Source organism: Branchiostoma lanceolatum, chromosome 9, assembly GCF_035083965.1.
Source record: "Branchiostoma lanceolatum isolate klBraLanc5 chromosome 9, klBraLanc5.hap2, whole genome shotgun sequence".
In the NCBI taxonomy this organism is placed as follows: domain Eukaryota; kingdom Metazoa; phylum Chordata; class Leptocardii; order Amphioxiformes; family Branchiostomatidae; genus Branchiostoma; species Branchiostoma lanceolatum.
In genome coordinates, this window is record NC_089730.1 from 2632793 (window position 1) to 2650538 (window position 17746).

A 17746-nucleotide genomic window follows, 5' to 3' on the forward strand; every position below is an offset into this window, starting at 1 on the left:
TAGGTGGTTTTCATACTTAGACGAGTGAAGGAATAGGCAGCGCTACTCTAAGGTTTGTGGTATAAGTGGTACACGGTGGTATAGGTGGTTTTCATACTTAGACGAGTGAAGGAATAGGCAGCGTTACTCTAAGGCTTGTGGTATAAGTGGTACATGGTGGTATAGGTGGTTTTCATCATATACCAGCCTTAGAGTAGCGATGCCTATTCCTTCACTCGTCTCAGTATGAAAACCACCTATACCACGGCGTACCACTCATACCACAAGCCTTAGTGTAGCGCTGTCTATTCCTTCACTCGTCTGAGTATGAAAACCACCTATACCACCGTGTACCACTTATACCACAATCCTTAGAGTAGCAATGCCTATTCCTTCGCTCGTCTCAGTATGAAAACCACCTATACCACCGTGTACCACTTATACCACAAACCTTAGAGCAACACTGCCTATTCCTTCACTCGTCTAAGTATGAAAACTACCTATGCCACCGTGTACCACTTATACCACAAGCCATAAGTGGTACACGGTGGTATATAATGAAAACCACCGTGTACCACCGTGTACCACTTATACCACAAACCTTAGAGTAGCGCTGCCTATTCCTTCACTCGTCTAAGTATGAAAACCACCTATACCACCGTGTACCACTTATGCCACAAGTCTTAGAGTAGCGCTGCCTATTCCTTCTCTCGTCTTAGAATAGTGACCTCCTCTACCATCGGGTGCCAAATTCGACTTAGGCGGAAGAGAGCTTCGTCTGCCCCGAAGAACAAGTCGACACACACAAGTCGAGAAACATTTACGTGGGAGCATGGGACGTTTGTAGCGCTGGTAATCGGCACGCAGGTCGGCATGTTGCCGTGTGTCTGGGTGCATTCGCCTGCGATTTCGTGATGTGGACCCACACAAGTCGGGCAACATTTACGTGCGAGCAAGGGACGTTCTTAGCGCCGGTATATCGGCACGCAGGTCGGCATGTCGCCGTGTATCCGGGTGCATTTGCCGGCGATTTCGTGATGTCTTACATGGAAGCTCCGCCCTCTTTCCGTACATATGAGTATGGAATGTTCCATTACAAAAGGTATACCCTAATACCAAACTATGAAAATACGTGGTAATTGCTGCCTCACAGTACTTGGTAAATCCTAGAGATTATTTTGTACATGTCAGCGAGGCGTTAACTGTGGTGGATAGTAGAGAAAAACGTCAGTTTTGAGCCTGTATATTTGCCATGGCGACTGTTGGAGGCGGCTTCTTTTAACTATATATTAGAGGGGAGGGACCTCCAAATGAGTTGCGCAGTAGAGTGCAATGCATATTTACGATTAATTTCATTGCTTACTTTCTACATGATTTATTTCCCCGGGCAAATTTTGCTCAGAATGGACCAAAAACTGGATCATTCAGGGAACGACAACATCGTTTATTAAAGTAAAGATGGTGTATTCAGTGCTCACAAATGTTCGCCTTTTTGGTATTTGTCAAAATCTTTTTTCTAAATTAATGGTGTATGCATATATCGCATTTTTGGTTTGAGAAAAAAATTCTCCTCTGATATCTTTTTTCATCGTTGATGTGTTTCATACTTTTTCTAATATTTCCGTGCATTAGATAAGAAATGGAAGAGGCAGGTGAATGGTCTCCTATTGCTGTTTCTCAAAGATTCTGTGATGGGTCTCCTGACGATGTTTTATGGGGCAGGGATACACACAACGCAAACGACCAACAGACAGGAAGCAAAAAAAGGCAGGGCAATCAGTCGGGAACACATACCAATAAGAAACCTTACAAGTGTGAGGAATGTGGTCACAGGACAGCTCATAAGTATAGCTTATTGCATCATATGAGAACCCATACCGGTGAAAAACCATACAAATGTGACCAATGTGATTATTCTGCTGCAACGAAATCCACTTTAACCCGTCATCAATCAGTTAAACACACTGGGGAGAAACCCTACATGTGCGGGGAGTGCGGGTACAGGACAACTCATAACTCTTTCTTATTACAGCATATGAGAACTCATACAGGTGAAAAACCCTACAAGTGCGACCGGTGTGATTATTCTGCTGCACAGAGGTCCACATTGAACGGCCATTTAGCCAAACACAGAGCTGACAAACCCTTCATGTCTGGAGAATGTGGGTACAGGACAAATTACAAATCCACCTTATCTAGACATATGCGAATCCATACCGGTGAAAAACCTTACAAGTGTGACCAGTGTGATTATTCTGCTGCACAGACATCCACCTTTAACCTCCATCGAGCAAAACACACTATTGAGAAACCCTACATGTGCGAGGAGTGCGGGTACGGGACAGCGCAGAAGTCTCACTTATCTGAACATATGAGAACCCATACAGGTGAAAGGCCCTACAAGTGTGACCAGTCAGAGTGTGAATATTCTGCTGCACAGAAATCTACCTTGGAAAGCCATCGAGCTAAACATGCTAATGAGAACCCTTACATGTGCGGAAAGTGTGGGTTCAGAACGGCCAATAAGCCTGCCTTATGCCGACATATGAGAATTCACACTGCACGAAATGGCCTCGTTTCCCGGCGTATACGTACCGGGATTTTTCTGTATTTTTGTCGGATACTAACGGATACTGACGGATACATGCGGATTCGTGTAAGGTATCCGACTATTTCCGCACCGGTATATGGAATATTTCCTGAAGAATCCGAAAGTAAGGGATTTTCGACGAATACGGAGCCGTACACTGTACGGAAATGCCACCGATCCTGACGGATACGAACAGGAATTTTTCTGTATTTTTGGCGGATACTGACGGATACATGCGGATTCGTGTAACGTATCCGACTATTTCCGCACCGGTATATGGAATATTTCCTGAAGAATCCGAAAGTAAGGGATTTTCGACGAATACGGAGCCGTACACTGTACGGAAATGCCACCGATCCTGACGGATACGAACAGGAATTTTTTTGTATTTTTGGCGGATACTGACGGATACATGCGGATTCGTGTAACGTATCCGACTATTTCCGCACCGGTATATGGAATATTTCCTGAAGAATCCGAAAGTAAGGGATTTTCGACGAATACGGAGCCGTACACTGTACGGAAATGCCACAGATCCTGACGGATGCCTACAGGGATTTTTCTGTATTTTGAAGAAAATGGTGAATACTGACGGATACAGGTGGACCCAACAACGAATCCGTAACGGATCCGACTAAGTGCTTGCATTCCTAATTTAACTATACCCAAAACATCATTTTGAATGACAGGAAGTTTGGGAAAGCCTGTATGTAACATATGTATCATTTCATATCTCAACATAATGTATTTCTAAGTTCAATAACTATCAAATACAATACAATACGGAAGTACTATGTGGCTAAATGATCCATTTCATTTGAGACAGGCTGAGGGACATCCACATACTCAAAGCACCACTGCATATGCAGGTTAATGTCGGTAAATTGGGGTTGTGCAAGCACAATGTTCTGAAAAATTATGAAATGTATTACAATTAACACCATCACAACATTGTGGTAATATTTACTACTGTATAGTGCCCTTGGACCAAAATTATCTACATGTTCTAAATATTCCACTAAAGTAATAAAAGCCTTATTTGTGGCCAGCGCTTCGTCTAAAAGCCATCAGATACAATTATTTCAAATACAGAGGTTGAAAATAGAAAGTAACATTATACTGTCTGAAGAACTCCCATGATGACACGCCACATTTTAAACGTAAGTAGCATATGCCGTGGAACTGCATGTGTATAATCGTCCTCTCCCCATTCTCTGACTACATCTGAGTTCACTTCTTCCATGCACTCTTGGTAAGGGACAGGCAAGGCTGATTTCTTCTGTATCTGCATGTTGGACTCAGCTTGGAGTCCATCTTGTGATGAACCAGTTCCTATATGATAAAACCAAATGATGAATAAATATCAATTCACGTATTTAAGGAACATGTCACATGATTTTGACATGGGCTTCGTTTCATCACAGCAGCTACAAAAAACACGGGACAATGGATATCCATCATGCCTCTCTCAGCTAACATTGAAGTGTACCGATGATGGACTTACCAAAGGAGCCTGAGGTACTCAGCAGCTGAGCATCTGACAGTTGATTGCTTTGTTCCCAGCCAAGGTCCTCACAATATGTGCTGCATTTGTGAAGGAAGTATCTGCCGATGCTGTACTGGATATATATATATAAATGGAAACAATGACAAATATTAAACATATCACATACTCGCATGTGTAAAAAAATGAATCTGGGCATCGTTGAATTGACTACGTAAAACTTACATCTATAACTTGAATATGATATTGATCAAACATGCACAGCTATAACTGAATGAAATAATCACTGAGGCACACTACTGCCTCCTTATAAGTTCTAGTTCACTATCCACAAACTGTGGGATCTTTGTGGGACAAATACTTATGACATTTTCTTCCCTTCCATATCTTTAATTATCTTTCCCTCCACTGCTTGCTATTTTGTATCTGAAACGTTAACCAGACACACATGTCTGCTGACCATTGGCAAGAATTAACAAATTGAAATTTTAAATTTCCTAGATCCTAACGCCGTAAAAGGCCAGGTCGGCTGGAGAATTCTTATGGTCATGCGAATGCGATGATATGTCAAGCCACAATAGGAGGATAACTGACGTCAAAACTAGTTAGAAACGGGAATTTTTCAATTTGTACTTACCAAAGGGCAGTCCCTCAAAATGATGAATCAACTCCATACCAGCGTTTACAAGGGGGGAGGGGGGCGACGAATATTGCATGCACGAAGAAGACAACGTCGCAATTCCGAGCGTTTGAGTTTACACCGAATTCCCTTCGACTCTCAAGCCACTCAAAATCACTGGTCGACCATGGTAGACTCTGGCGATGCCATGTTAAGCACAGAAGGTGATGAAACGCCGTTCTTGTCTGTGCTGTTAACCGAAAGAAAACCGTTAACGTTTATCGCGCCCAGAAGTGTCTTGTGGGTAATTTGGATATCCGACACGAATCCGTGTTCCGTACACGTCAGGATCCGAGACAGCTCATGACTTCTAACATATTGGCAAATCTGAACTTCTAACGTATTGGCAAATACATAAAAAAATGAAAGATCCGAGTAGATTTTGTATCTGTACCCGAAACGTATCCAGACGTATACGGCATCAGAATTGCTGGATCTGAGGTGTTCCTGGTATTTGTCTGAATTTGCTCGGAAACGTTCCGTATCTGTACCCGAAACATATGAAGGATCCAGACGTATACGGCGCGGGAATTGTCGGATCTGAGGTGCATCGGATCCAATCGGAAACGTTCCGTATCTGCTATGATGCGCAATTCCGGATCTGTTGGATTCGTCAGGATCTGAGATCATGCCGCGTGCCGTGCAGTGTGTATTTTTTGGTCAGGATCCGAAGCAACTACCGACAAACAATCCGAACATCTCTGTCATATTGACAAATATCTAGAAACGAAGGATCCGCGCAAATATCCTTAGGTATCCGACGCGCATCACGGATCCAGACGTATACGGCGTCGGAATTGCCGGATCTGAGGTGTACCTGGTTATTGTCTGAATTTGCTCGGAAACGTTCCGTATCTGTACCCGAAACGTATGAAGGATCCAGACGTATACGGCGCCGGAATTGTCTGATCTGAGGTGCATCGGATCCAATCGGAAACGTTCCGTATCTGCTATGATGCGCAATTCCGGATCTGCTGGATTCGTCAGGAAATGAGATCATGCCGTGCCGTGTGTATTTATTCGTCAGGATCCGAAGCAACTACCGACATACAAACAATCCGAACATTCCAAATATCAAAAAACGAGGGATCCGCGCAAATATCTTCGGGTATCCGAGGCGCATCACGAATCCAGAAGAATACGGCGTCGGAATTGGTCGGATCTGCGGGCACTTCAGTATCCGAGCAGTGAACTGGGATTTTTCCGGATTCGCTCGGAAACGCCATGAGGCCCGATTCCGGATACGTCGGATCCGTCAGGATACGTGGCCATTTCGTGCAGTGTCACACCGGCAAGAAACCCTTGGTTTGTAAGCAAAATGTACAAAGCTCTTCACAAATGTAACCGGTGTGAGTATTCAGCAGTTCGGAAATCAGATGTTGTATGACATCTAGCTAATGATGCTGATGATAAACATCGCACGAAAAGGCCTTGGATCCTGAAGTATCCTGACGTGATCCGGAACCTAAGATCCGAAAGAATCCGAACGGATCCAGGACCGTATATTTCTTGGCAGGCTCATGCGCATCCAGATATTGGGACCCAAGGTACCACTTGCACAACTTGTGTAAGTACGTACTTACACAACTCAAGTATGCAAGTGGTACCTTGAGTCCCAATATTTGGATGTCCATTAGCCTGCCGAGAAATATACGGCCCCGGATCCGTTCGGATTCTTTCGGATCAGGATACGTCAGGATACGTCAGGATCCAAAGCCATTTCGTGCAGTGAAACTTTAGGTGTGTAGGGAATACAGGACGACTCCTGCTATAAAATGAGTGTCCAGCCTTGCATATATGCCGTAAGGAAAACATGTGTGAGAGAACGCTACATACATGACTATTTGTCACCTACTCTCATATCTGAGAGAAAGCTATCTTGAGCACTTATTGTCTGCAACAAGGAAATATCTATATAGCCGGTATAACCGCCATTCGGCATCTAAAACACCATCAAAATATACAACAAAGGGGAACCTGGCTTGTGAGAATTACTACAAATTGTTAAGATTAAGGCGGTTTTAAGATTTCTGAACAAACCTATTTTCTTTAAATTTGATTAAGGCATGCTAGCAGTTGTCTTTCTTTTTCAGTGCAGCCTATAAATTATTGTGTTAAAATGTATATAATGTTAAATGCTGTAATATTGATTTCTCCTTATTTGCGATTATCCATGTTATATGTTGGTACATTGATAATTATTCTAAACTTGAAGTGTTTAAAATTTGGAGGAATAGAGTATATTGAACTTGTGTGATATGAAATGTAGTTTCAGTGACTACTATATGTTATTTGTAATGATAACGGTTATATTATTAGACCCCCTCCCCATTATATACCAAGCTGTAGATATTGTATTTCATTCAAAGAGCAATACCAAATTACCATACATGGCAATGACGTATCAAAGTTATTAATAATATTTGTAGTTCTAAAGGTATGAAGGGCAGATGAGACTTGTTGCATTGTTGTCTAATAGCTGTTGCAATGTGCCACAGCAAGGAGGTTTTTAACCTTTGGCTGTACCGTGTACAAAATACATTTATTCATGATCCATCCATTAACTCACTCATTCACTCATCAATCAATTTCTTCTATTATTACTTTCGTCGAAAAGGTTATGTTTTGGCCAGCGTTTGTGTGTGTGTATGTGTGTGTGTGTATGTGTGTGTGTGCGTGTGTGTGTGTGTGTGTGTGTGTGTCTGTGTGTGTTTATGTGCGTGTATGTGTGTGTGTGTGTGTATATGTATGTGTGTGTATGTGCGTGCGTGTGTATGTGTGTCTGTGTGCGTGTGTGTGTGTGTGTATGTGTGTGTGTGTATGTGTGTGTGTGCGCGTATGTGTGTGTGTGTGTGTGTGTGTATGTGTGTGTGTGTGTGTGTGTGTGTGTGTGTGTGTGTGTGTGTGTGTGTGTGTGTGTGTGTGTGTGTCCTTGTACACGATAAGGTGTACACTCGAGAATGCCTGGACGGATTTTCTTCATATTTGGTAGGTGTGTAGGTCTTCACGAGACCTCCAAGTCAAGTCAAATCAAGTCAAGTGATTAGACTTTGATTAGATTTTTATTTAGTTAAGATTTGATTTTTAGCCCCATAGCGAATTATAAGCTACTGCAACGGAAATTCCGGTTTTGATATCTAGTGTTCTGAACATGGTATGATCATGTTTTTTAAAGGGCATAAGACACCAACGACATCAAAATTAAGAATTTCCTGAAATTACATAAAACATAATACTATTGTTACATAACATAGACATTTTCACAAAATATTTACACTTCGGATGATATTGAACATCGAACCATCAAAACATCATACCTCCAGCTTTTGATTCTTCACACCAGGTAATTACATTAATCAGTGACTTGCCCAGTCATGACGTCACAATGAACATGACAGCTGATTTGGACCTTTGCACTGCGGCTCAGAAAGGACATTATCTTTACAATCAAACAAAATAGATATTGCTATTGTTAATTGAATGTTATCATGATAATTTAGCCCTGTTTGCTCATAAAATAATATTTTTCGCAAGCCGTGGTGTAAGGTTCCGAACCGGCTGCCGTGGTCATTATGACGTCATGGCTTGGAATTAGTCGCTGATTAATCTAATTACCTGGTGAGAAGATCAGATAAGAATAAAGACCTGGATCCATGGAAGTATGGTTTCTGATGGTTCAATGTTAAATAACATCTGAAGGGTGTGTATTTGTTTTAAATGTTTATATTCCTTGAATGATGCTACTCTTAATTCAGATAATAAAAAAAGGGTTGTATTTTTGGTGTCTTATGCCCTTAAACCCTATCCAGACTGGGCTTTTTTGGGTTATCTGGGACTGGGGGGGGGGGGGTGATTGCCCCCCCCTCATAATTTCCGAATGGTATGATGTATCATCACCAAATTTGCAGGGAGTGATATTCACGTCAAGTTTCATAATTCCTGTAATTTTGGTGACGTTATGACGTAATATGACGTAATTATGACGTCATCGATGTGATTTTTATGGCTAAATAGGGAATTCCCGTAATATCTAAAGGGATTAAACAAAACGGTTTGTATTATTCATTTTAAGGTATGCAAAGGCATAAAACGTCAATGGTTAGTTGGTTGACGTCAAAATGACCCAAAAGGACACTGAAAAGAGACTAAAAACGTTAATCGAAATGTTTCTGATAAAGAAAATGTCAGGTATTGACGATTTTAAGGGCGAAAAAGCCTGCTGATACCTGAAATAGTGATATAGTCCGCCATCTTGGATTTTGGCTGATTACGTCATCAAATTAGCATAAATTATGAATATTTAATCAGGAAAGTTACATCTAATTACATGTAATGTTATACATGTAGGAAAACTAGTGTAGTTGTTCAAGAAAATCCGAGAAATATCATTGTTTTCAAAAAATTAATGATTTTTGCATTAAATGTCTTTCAGAAACCCGTTGCCATGGCAACATGAAAAAATGATAAACTTAAACCATTATTATGAAATTGTTGCCAGCAAAATTTTAGGAAAAGTCACGAAGTTTGGTTGTCCTAGCATACATCGTTCGGCAGAAATACGATATGTCAAATTTGGCGCGGGCACTTTTAGCCCCCCCCCCCTCCCCCTTCAGTCTGGATAGGGTTAAAGGAGTCCAGAGGGGGAAGTTCTTTTCCAATAGATGATAACTTTAGGAAGTAAAAATGAATACTTTTTACAAGTATACGATAAAGTACCCGCTAGTCCCGTGCGCATCAAAAAGCATTCAGTATTTTACCGAATTCCCCAGGTGACCCTCTATTTTCTGATTAATTTAATTAAACAACCTCAGCCTATGGCTTATTACAATGTGCCTGACAAGGCCTGGCAAAAGTTAGATTAAAAAACGAATGTCAGGTAAGTTAAGAAAAACTCGTCTTGATTTGTGTTATTTCATATCTTATTAACAATTGGCCTTTTTATTGTACTTAACCCCCCTCATCAATGCCAAAAATACTCACGTTTTTTTATGTTGACCTCTGACCTCTCCGCTCATTTTTAAGTTCATCATATTTGATTTTGTATGATTTACTATCTAACAATTGTTTTCATTCTTCCTGTATTTGATTTAATTGTATTTTTATTGTTATTGTATTGATAAAATTGTATTTAACTAGGCGGACTCCAGGAAGATTAGTGTTGTACACTAATGGAGATCTTAATAAAACAAACAAACAAACCAGTAAGGATGTATGTTTACATCTAGGGAATCTGCAAGGGTTTAGTGACACACTTTATGTAATTCACCATGAGCAAAATTCTGTAAAAAGTTGACTGATTATGTATTCATTGACACAAAATCTAGTGGAAAATAACACCGCCTTCTGGAGTTTAGGACTCCTTTAACAATGTGGGTATCAGGCTGGCTATGTTTATGAAATACTTGGTGCCAAATGGCAGATGCACAGACGCGTTGCCTGCCCACAATAACAAAAAGTGCCCAATAACAGGTTCGCAAAATTTTTGTTTTACATCTCTGGTACGTATATACGAGACTAAGCTTAAGCCTGGCGGAAATAATGCATTCTATCCACAGGAATGTGCCGGATCGCTCGCTGGATCACGGCCGAGATCTAGATCTTCTTGAAGTCGTACCATCCCTCCAGATCGCCGACTTTGTATTCCTAGAACAATAACAACACTACGCTTAGTTATGCTTAGGTCTCAATTACGCCGGTGCCCGTTGGGGGTGTGGTCCCGACGGGTCACGAAACTGCAAATTTGTGCCGGGTACGAGGGGGGGGGGGGAGCATTCCGGTGCTCGCACGGCTACCTCGAGGCGTCTATTTGTTATTCTCCAGGCAGAGATTTCGGGTCGAGTGGGGGAGGGGTGTCAGGGATTTTGAACGTTTCTCTCCCTTCACCTCTGCCACCAAATGAAGGGAGAGAAACCTGATTTTGTAATAAACGTTATGTTTATGTTAAGGTGTGGCATTAAGATAACTTCTGTTACTACTTTGTACCTGTACTTATGTTTATGATTTTTTTAAAGTTCATTAACACCTCATCCGTTCACGTCGCAAAATTGATTAATTTGTAAACTTTATTAATTTTCTATCCCAAAACTATTTCATCTACCTGCCCTTGATAATTCAGACAAATGACCTGGACTTTGAAACCAGGGTAAATTAAAACATGTGCTTAGACCTTTACTTTTATTTTCTTTGAAATAGTCTCCTAAGCGTCCATGCTATGGTCTCGTTTATTTGATTTGGCCAAAAAGGGATCATATACAACGGAAAGATATAATACCTTATTGATGTGAATTTTATCCCCAAAAAAGTACTTTACAGCCATCGGCTGAATTGTGTACCTTTTTTTTTGCAAGCTTTTAAAAATTAATTTCGTAAACCTTTTGTACATTTTAAATAGTGCCACGCCTTCTAGTGTGTGCTTACCACGGGACATACTGCGGCGAGGAGGCACTATTCACAAAAGTGCAGTTTTTTTGCTGAAATACGCACCTTTAGATATGGGGACGGTCTATCTGAATATGAAAATGTAAAAAACAAATTGCATTTTCATTTTTAACCCCACTGTACTTACAACCCTGAAGTTTGTACCATGTCTATGTACTCAACTAGCATGCTAGCAAACATAATTGATGCCTTGAAGTATAAGACTTAGTACTTTGAGGTATAAAAGCATTAAAGTGAATATCTGGACCCCAAATATATTCTCCACATAGATATAGACTATTCCGAAATCACCCCCATTGCAAAAATGGACTAGTCCCATTAGAACATGTACAAACTTCAAGAGGTATGTACAGGATGGAGAGGGGGGGGGGGGTAGATTGCAATGATTGCCCGAATTGTGTGATTTCTATGCTTTGATAGACCATATCCGGTTCATATTTTGAAATAAGTATTTTACTTCTGTATGTGAAAAATACAAATACTTTACGCCTGTTACCAGCGAGACCTAGGTGCAGTGTGATCTAGCTAGAACCAGTCAGAATTTACATGAATAAATAAATGAATGAATAAATAAATAAATAAATAGATAAATGAATAGAATTGATATAGGGAAGGTGACAAACAGTCAGCATAACGTCGGCTCTAATGAAATACTTGTTTGTGTACAGCAATGGAAAGTCGACAAGTTGTTGACAAATCTTCATATGTCTCACCGTGCGGACGGTGTTGTCGTCAAGAAAGCGGCGGGATCTACGGACAACCAGTCCCTTCCCGTCATGGTTGGGATAGTCGCTCACCAGGGCGTCCCCTTGGATGGTGCACGTCACCTGGAGACCACAAGACAGTAATTAAGAATTGCTATCTATTACATGGTAATCATGTAAGAAACAGGCTGTCAAAAGTCACCTACCTGTGTTTTAGTTCATAAAAACATGCATTGGCTGGGGTGTCAGACCTCTAAAGTTTCAATCTAGAGCATAATTTCAACTTTCTAATCCGCAAAACCCATACGAATCCTGCCATGTTTACAAATAATGACATTTGACCTCCTTCTAAACCTGATAATCACACAAAAACAACAAACGTCTACTGCCTAAGGACATGGATTTAAGTCTGATTTTTCAACACGATAGAAACCCTTACCTGTAACATCCAGCTCAAAAATCCAACATATCCTAAAAAAATCCCCTTTACAGCTACTTTTACCAAGGGTACCAAACCTATTTACCAAAGGCTCAAAGTGGGCCTTCTGCGCCCGCGCCATTACTGGAGTGTCGCCTGGAGAGTCAAACGAGCTGTTTTAGTCTAATCTCGTAACAGATCTCCCGTTAGAAAGATAGTATGCAATATTGCCTTGCCAACGGGCCTGGATATCTGCTGGGAGATTAGTTATAGCCCTGATGAAATGAAATTTTAGGACCTGGAATGACCCTCAAGAACAAGAAATATATGATCATTATACAGCGAATATCTGTATGATTTCCTTTTTTTCTTAATGAAACCCGGAATGAATTAATAGTCAGCAAAGTTTCATCCATAGAACCAGTGTAATGACCTGGTTGGTAGAGTGTTCGCTGTGCCTACTAGTTTGATCCCGGCGAAGTCTTTAGAATGATACATATCTTTCAGTATTTGGGAAAATATACGGGGTTTAGAAAAAGAAAGAAACAAATATTACTAGTGGAAAAGCCTTTTGATGTAGTGACGACACAAAAATGTGTGACCAAAGGACGTGGCAAAGGCATTATCCATGTATGGTGCGTTGAGGGTTCTGACGCGGAGAGGATTTTAACTTTAACAACTTTCATCTATCTAAATCATCTCTTTGTCTCTCTCTCTCACTCTCACTCTCTCTCTCTCTCTCTCTCTCTCTCTCTCTCTCTCTCTCTCTCTCTCTCTCTCTCTCTCTCTCCCTCTCTCTCCCACTCTCTCCTTCTTTCTCTCCCTCTCTCGCCTTACCTTCCTGTTTTGGAGTCCCTTTTCCTCGCATTCCACCCCGAGTGTGTAGGTGTTCACACTTGCCATTCCCATCATAGTAGTCTTCGCGGTAAAATTGTTACCAGTCACCTTGATTTCTAGCTGCATTTCAACCCTTTCAAGGTGCTCAATGAGCTGCGGCGGTTCTCCTGAAAGCACGGAACAAAGGGAAGCATAGAGTCACTAACGGCCCCATCCCGGACATTATAGAGATCATAGACCAAGAATCGCGTAAGGCCCACAGAAAGATCAAAGAGGCAGTCCTGATCAAGTAGGAACGTGCTGGGATGTCGGTAGCTACCCAAGTCCAACTTACCCCTGCTCCGCAAGGAGGTGGGTGAGGCAAGACGATCTTCCTAGTCTCGTGTTCTCGCGAGACTAGGTCACTCCGTGATCAAAATGTACAGCAGATATCGAAAATTTGGAGGTGCGTGTCTCGTTACCTTTTCTAAGTCACTTATTGATAAATATTCTTGTAACTTCATAAAACAAGTTATTGTTTTATCAAACATGAATCTGCATTTCGACTGCAATTTCTATCACTTGGAAGGATGGTATAAACACTGCTCTGCACTTACTCATGCAATTACGGAATCAACCACATTGTTCAGTGGAGTTTTAACTTCTATCCTGCCTACTAGAAAATAATTGATTCATTGTTCTTTCAGTTTATGTATGTATCTCTTTCTGAGTTATGAACGTCAGACTCTAATAAATAACTTCGTGTTTTGGCTATAAAGTAAAGGGAAAAGTAGTCCCGTCAACTTTTTTCAGGCCGTTGGAACAGTGGGCTGTTATCTACTGTCCCTGGAACACAATATAGGAATGCGGAGCATACCCTTCTGCTTCCAACGCCTTTTACCTCACCAACGGAATTAAGGTACCAATGCTACACTTGGGCTGAGGAAAATCGTATAAAGTGCATTTAAGCCGGCGTCACAATTCATGCGAGCGTCGGCCGACTTTGTAGATCGCCCGAAGCTCGCCGAATTTCAAAATCGCCCGAGCGTCGACCGTATTTTCTATTGAAAATCTAGGGCGACGCCGGTCGAACACTAAAAACTAAAAAAAAACATGAAATGGTACCATCTCTTGGACATGGACGGAGTCAGTATCGACTAACCTCAGGTAAAAGGCCAATATTTGGATCAATTTTTATTTCTAAAAATCGCCCGAAGCCCGCGTATTCGACACCGTAACCGTACTTCGGCCGAAAAAGCACATTTGAAGCTCGCCAACACGTCGGCCGAGCTGAATTTCTTATTTGTGACGGGGGCTTTACAAAGGGCACAACATCGATGACAAGGCAGGATATTTGAGGCCAGGATTCTCTGGGTTCTCTGTCAAATACGCCACTTTGACTGATAAACAAGCACAAGTTATCTTACCAAGTTTCTGCAGGAGTTGCACGAGATTATCAGACTTGTTGCATAATTTGAAGGTCCCAGAAAGTGTCTCCAAATCCAGCGGCATGGTGCACAGGTTTGGGTGTAGTCCTTTTTCCGTTGACGAAGTAAGAAAGATTAAAGATCTTAAGCAACTATTCCTGCATGCGCACAGTTGAGCGTAATTAATAAGTATCGAGGTGTCACAGGCCTTATATAATAATAGCCCGGGGGGGGGGTGGTAATCTAAGTACGCATGCTCAAATGGTAATTTACATATGGCCAGGACTTACTTTGATTTTCAGATAATCAGTCGCTAGATGCAGTATAGAAATAATAAAAAATGTGCGTATTGTCATTGTCATTCATCTAGATTAAGTAATAGTAGAGGGCTATTGACTGGGTTTTAAAAAGATAGTATATCTAAAAGAATCTAATCCAACTAGAATTGATTTAAGCCAAGTTTTGGCGTGTTTCTAGGGCCGAGCATAACAGCTTCCCAGGGGTGATTAGAATAGATAAAGAACAGATCATGCAATAATCCGGGCTAAGACACATCCCCGCAACACAAAACCTCCTGGATAACGTTTTCGGTGCCCAATTAATGCCCCCCACTTTACCCTAGGAAACAAGTTGACAACTTTATACATTACTATTGTCTTTATAACGCTGCTCCCACGTTCCGGGCCCTTTGGGCCCCTCCCCACGGACCTAACGGAGGACCGGTGTCCGGTGGCCGCTATAAGGGCGATTCAATCAGGCTAAAATTACGGTTGTTTAGGGTACTTTTGGCACTGTCAGAAGCTAACTGGAAATGGAAACTTTGTGCGGGCATAGAAGATTCCTTTGCACAACTAGTCAATCTCACCTGCTAACGTTCCGGCTACTTTTAGTGGTTAGAAGCGGTACTCCATTCAGAAGGTCTGAAGAAGGTGTCTCACAGACACCGAAACGTTAGCAGCTGAGATTACCGGGTTGCGTAAAAAGAATTGTCTATACCCTTTATTCTACCAGCCTGATGAAATTATTTTCGCGAGGAAACTTTATCCGTCTGTTGATCTGGCGTAGCTGTATCTATTACCGTCCGACGGATTAAAAAGGTAATTTCTCTTTAAATACGCGAATAGAGCCAAATGTTCAACCTATTGGAACAAGTCAGCTCTTCTGAAAAGAATGAGTGGGCTTTAAATTTTTCTCCACCTGTTTAACACTGTGGGAGCATGTATTCACACTGCAGTGAGATCTAGGATAAAGAACTGTGCGTGGCTTACCTGTTGTCGTCGACGTCCACTTAGGTCTTTTCTAATGCTCTATCTTAAAAACATAGATCAGAAAAAAAAGATGTAGTTTGTTTGTCGAAAGTAGACAAACCATCTGCATGATGATGATGACAGGTTTATTCAGTAGACAAACAGATACAGGCCTCATGGCAGCCCTAAGGTTGAATTGTTAGGCTTATTTACAATGTCAATAATCAAATTTACATATTTATAAAAACATTTCATTGTTACCATCACAATTACAAAATTCTTCGGATTTTTAAAAATCTTAATGTCATATTCTCTTACTAGTCAGTGCTGTTTAGCAGAGTTAACATGTAGTAAATGGGGCTCTTAGTGAACCTAGTAGTATTTGCTTTAAAAGTCTGTAGCCGGTTGCACGACCGAGTCTTTCTGCCGGAGATCGCCTCGCGGCACGGGGGGAGCCAGTCTCTGAAGATCGGGGATCTCAGTAGGGAGCGAGCAAAACTTCTGCAAAGTTCTAGTCGTCTTTGGGCCAGTGGTGTGAGGGAGAGCTCTGTCAGGGCTGAGCTATAGCAGGTGTAGTTCTGTCTCAGAATGATCTTACACGCCCTCTTTTTTTACACTGTCTCTATTGACTTAGATTCAGCCACAGTCAATCCCGGATGCCAAACTTGGCATGCATATTCTAATACCGGACACACGAAGCCGATATAAACAAGTACAAGGTCGTCGGTAGTAAGGCCATGTTTGGACAATGTTCTTAACATATAGAGACGTTTGCTGCCCTTCCCAACAATCATTTCGACGTGCTTGGTCCACTTAAGGTTTCTCTGTAGTATGATGCCTAGGATGCAACCTCCACAACCTCCAGCTGAGTGGGCCCCACTGTAATGACAGGTGGGGGTGGTGGATGCTTCAAAAAACAGAACAGAAGCACTTTACATTTGGACGGGTTCAAAGTCATATGGTTGTCATTGGTCCATCTGGCTAAGTCGTCGATGTCATCTTGGATGGTAGGAACTCTAAGAACATGTCGTGGTTCTAATAACGACAGGTCGTCGACATACTTAAAGGTATCTGCTGTCGAGGTGTTGACAGGTACCGCGTCATTAACAAGGACTAGAAAGACCAACAGCCCTAGCTTGGTACCCTGTGGCACTCCACACGTTAATGTTTGCCATTCTGACACTTCACCTTGGTATATATCTGACTCGCTGTCGTCGTTCCAAGAGAAAACTGATGATCCAAGGTATAACAGGTGGGTGGACTCCAAGCTCAATCAGTTTGTTGATGGCAGTGAGGTGATGGACTGAGTCAAAGGCCCGTGTAAAATCCGTAAGGACTAGTGTCGACACGTGGCTACGTTTGTCTGCGGTTTCCAGAATCTTGTGCGTCAGACACGTCAAGTAGTTTGTAGTCGAGCGACCTCGCAGCGACCCATATTTTCGCGGGTCTACACGGGGAAGTATATCCCTGAGACACCAGTCAGTTATGATGCCTTCACACACCTTGGCAAACACTGATGTTAAAGAGATAGGTCTCAACTTTGACAGACTTGGAGGCATTTCCTTAGGGACCGGGATGACATCCGCGTCCTTCCAACCGTCGGGTACAACACCTTCACAGAGTGAAGCATTCATGATATCGCACAGCGGCTGGCTCAGTTCGAAAGCAAACTCACGGACGATTCTGGGGGAAATATTATCGCTGCCAGTGGCCTTTCCGATCTTCACCTCCTTGAGTCTATGCCACATGTCCCAGAAAGAGACAGAAGGTGGAGGGGCTGGGGCAGGCAGGTACGCTGGGAGATCTTGGAGCTGCAATGGGACGTGCTGCTGTGATGCCGCTGCCAAGTGGACATTGATGGCGCTTGCTACAGCCTTGGGCGATGATGATGGTACGCCAGGTACTTCAACACAGAGCTGTCCTTTGCTGCAGTTGGTTATTTCT

General features: G+C 42.0%; 2 protein-coding genes and 1 long non-coding RNA gene across 3 annotated transcripts; 1 reads left to right on the forward strand and 2 right to left on the reverse strand.

Annotated features, from left to right (window-relative positions):
• The first annotated feature begins 1618 nt into the window (after window positions 1–1618).
• LOC136441954 (zinc finger protein 25-like) lies at window positions 1619–2505 on the forward strand. The gene is made up of 2 exons (XM_066438518.1): window positions 1619–2399; window positions 2483–2505. The coding sequence occupies exons 1-2, from the start codon at window positions 1619–1621 to the stop codon at window positions 2503–2505; spliced, it is 804 nt and encodes a 267-aa protein (XP_066294615.1).
• A 607-nt stretch (window positions 2506–3112) lies between these two features.
• On the reverse strand, window positions 3113–5082 carry LOC136441431 (uncharacterized). Its single transcript, XR_010756883.1, has 2 exons — window positions 4074–5082; window positions 3113–3901 (listed from the first exon to the last, which is right to left on the reverse strand). It is a non-coding gene; the product is annotated as an uncharacterized lncRNA (long non-coding RNA).
• A 4955-nt stretch (window positions 5083–10037) lies between these two features.
• Window positions 10038–15163, reverse strand: LOC136441422 (fatty acid-binding protein, liver-like). Its single transcript, XM_066437706.1, has 4 exons — window positions 14556–15163; window positions 13150–13316; window positions 11904–12017; window positions 10038–10395 (listed from the first exon to the last, which is right to left on the reverse strand). Exons 1-4 carry the CDS (start codon window positions 14638–14640, stop codon window positions 10345–10347), a joined length of 417 nt encoding a protein of 138 aa, XP_066293803.1. The 5' UTR covers window positions 14641–15163; the 3' UTR covers window positions 10038–10344.
• Between the last annotated feature and the right edge of the window lie 2583 nt (window positions 15164–17746).

Excerpts from the sequence above, each read along its gene's own strand:
- LOC136441954 (XM_066438518.1), top strand. The coding sequence starts at position 1,619 with ATGGAAGAGGCAGGTGAATGGTCTCCTATTGCTGTTTCTCAAAGATTC. Across the intron at positions 2,400-2,482 it reads CAAGTGTGACCAGTCAGAGT|TGTGGGTTCAGAACGGCCAA; the intron begins GTGAATATTCTG and ends ATGTGCGGAAAG.
- LOC136441422 (XM_066437706.1), bottom strand. The coding sequence starts at position 14,640 with ATGCCGCTGGATTTGGAGACACTTTCTGGGACCTTCAAATTATGCAAC. Across the intron at positions 13,317-14,555 it reads GCAACTCCTGCAGAAACTTG|GAGAACCGCCGCAGCTCATT; the intron begins GTAAGATAACTT and ends CCGTGCTTTCAG. Across the intron at positions 10,396-11,903 it reads ACGACAACACCGTCCGCACG|GAATACAAAGTCGGCGATCT; the intron begins GTGAGACATATG and ends TTATTGTTCTAG.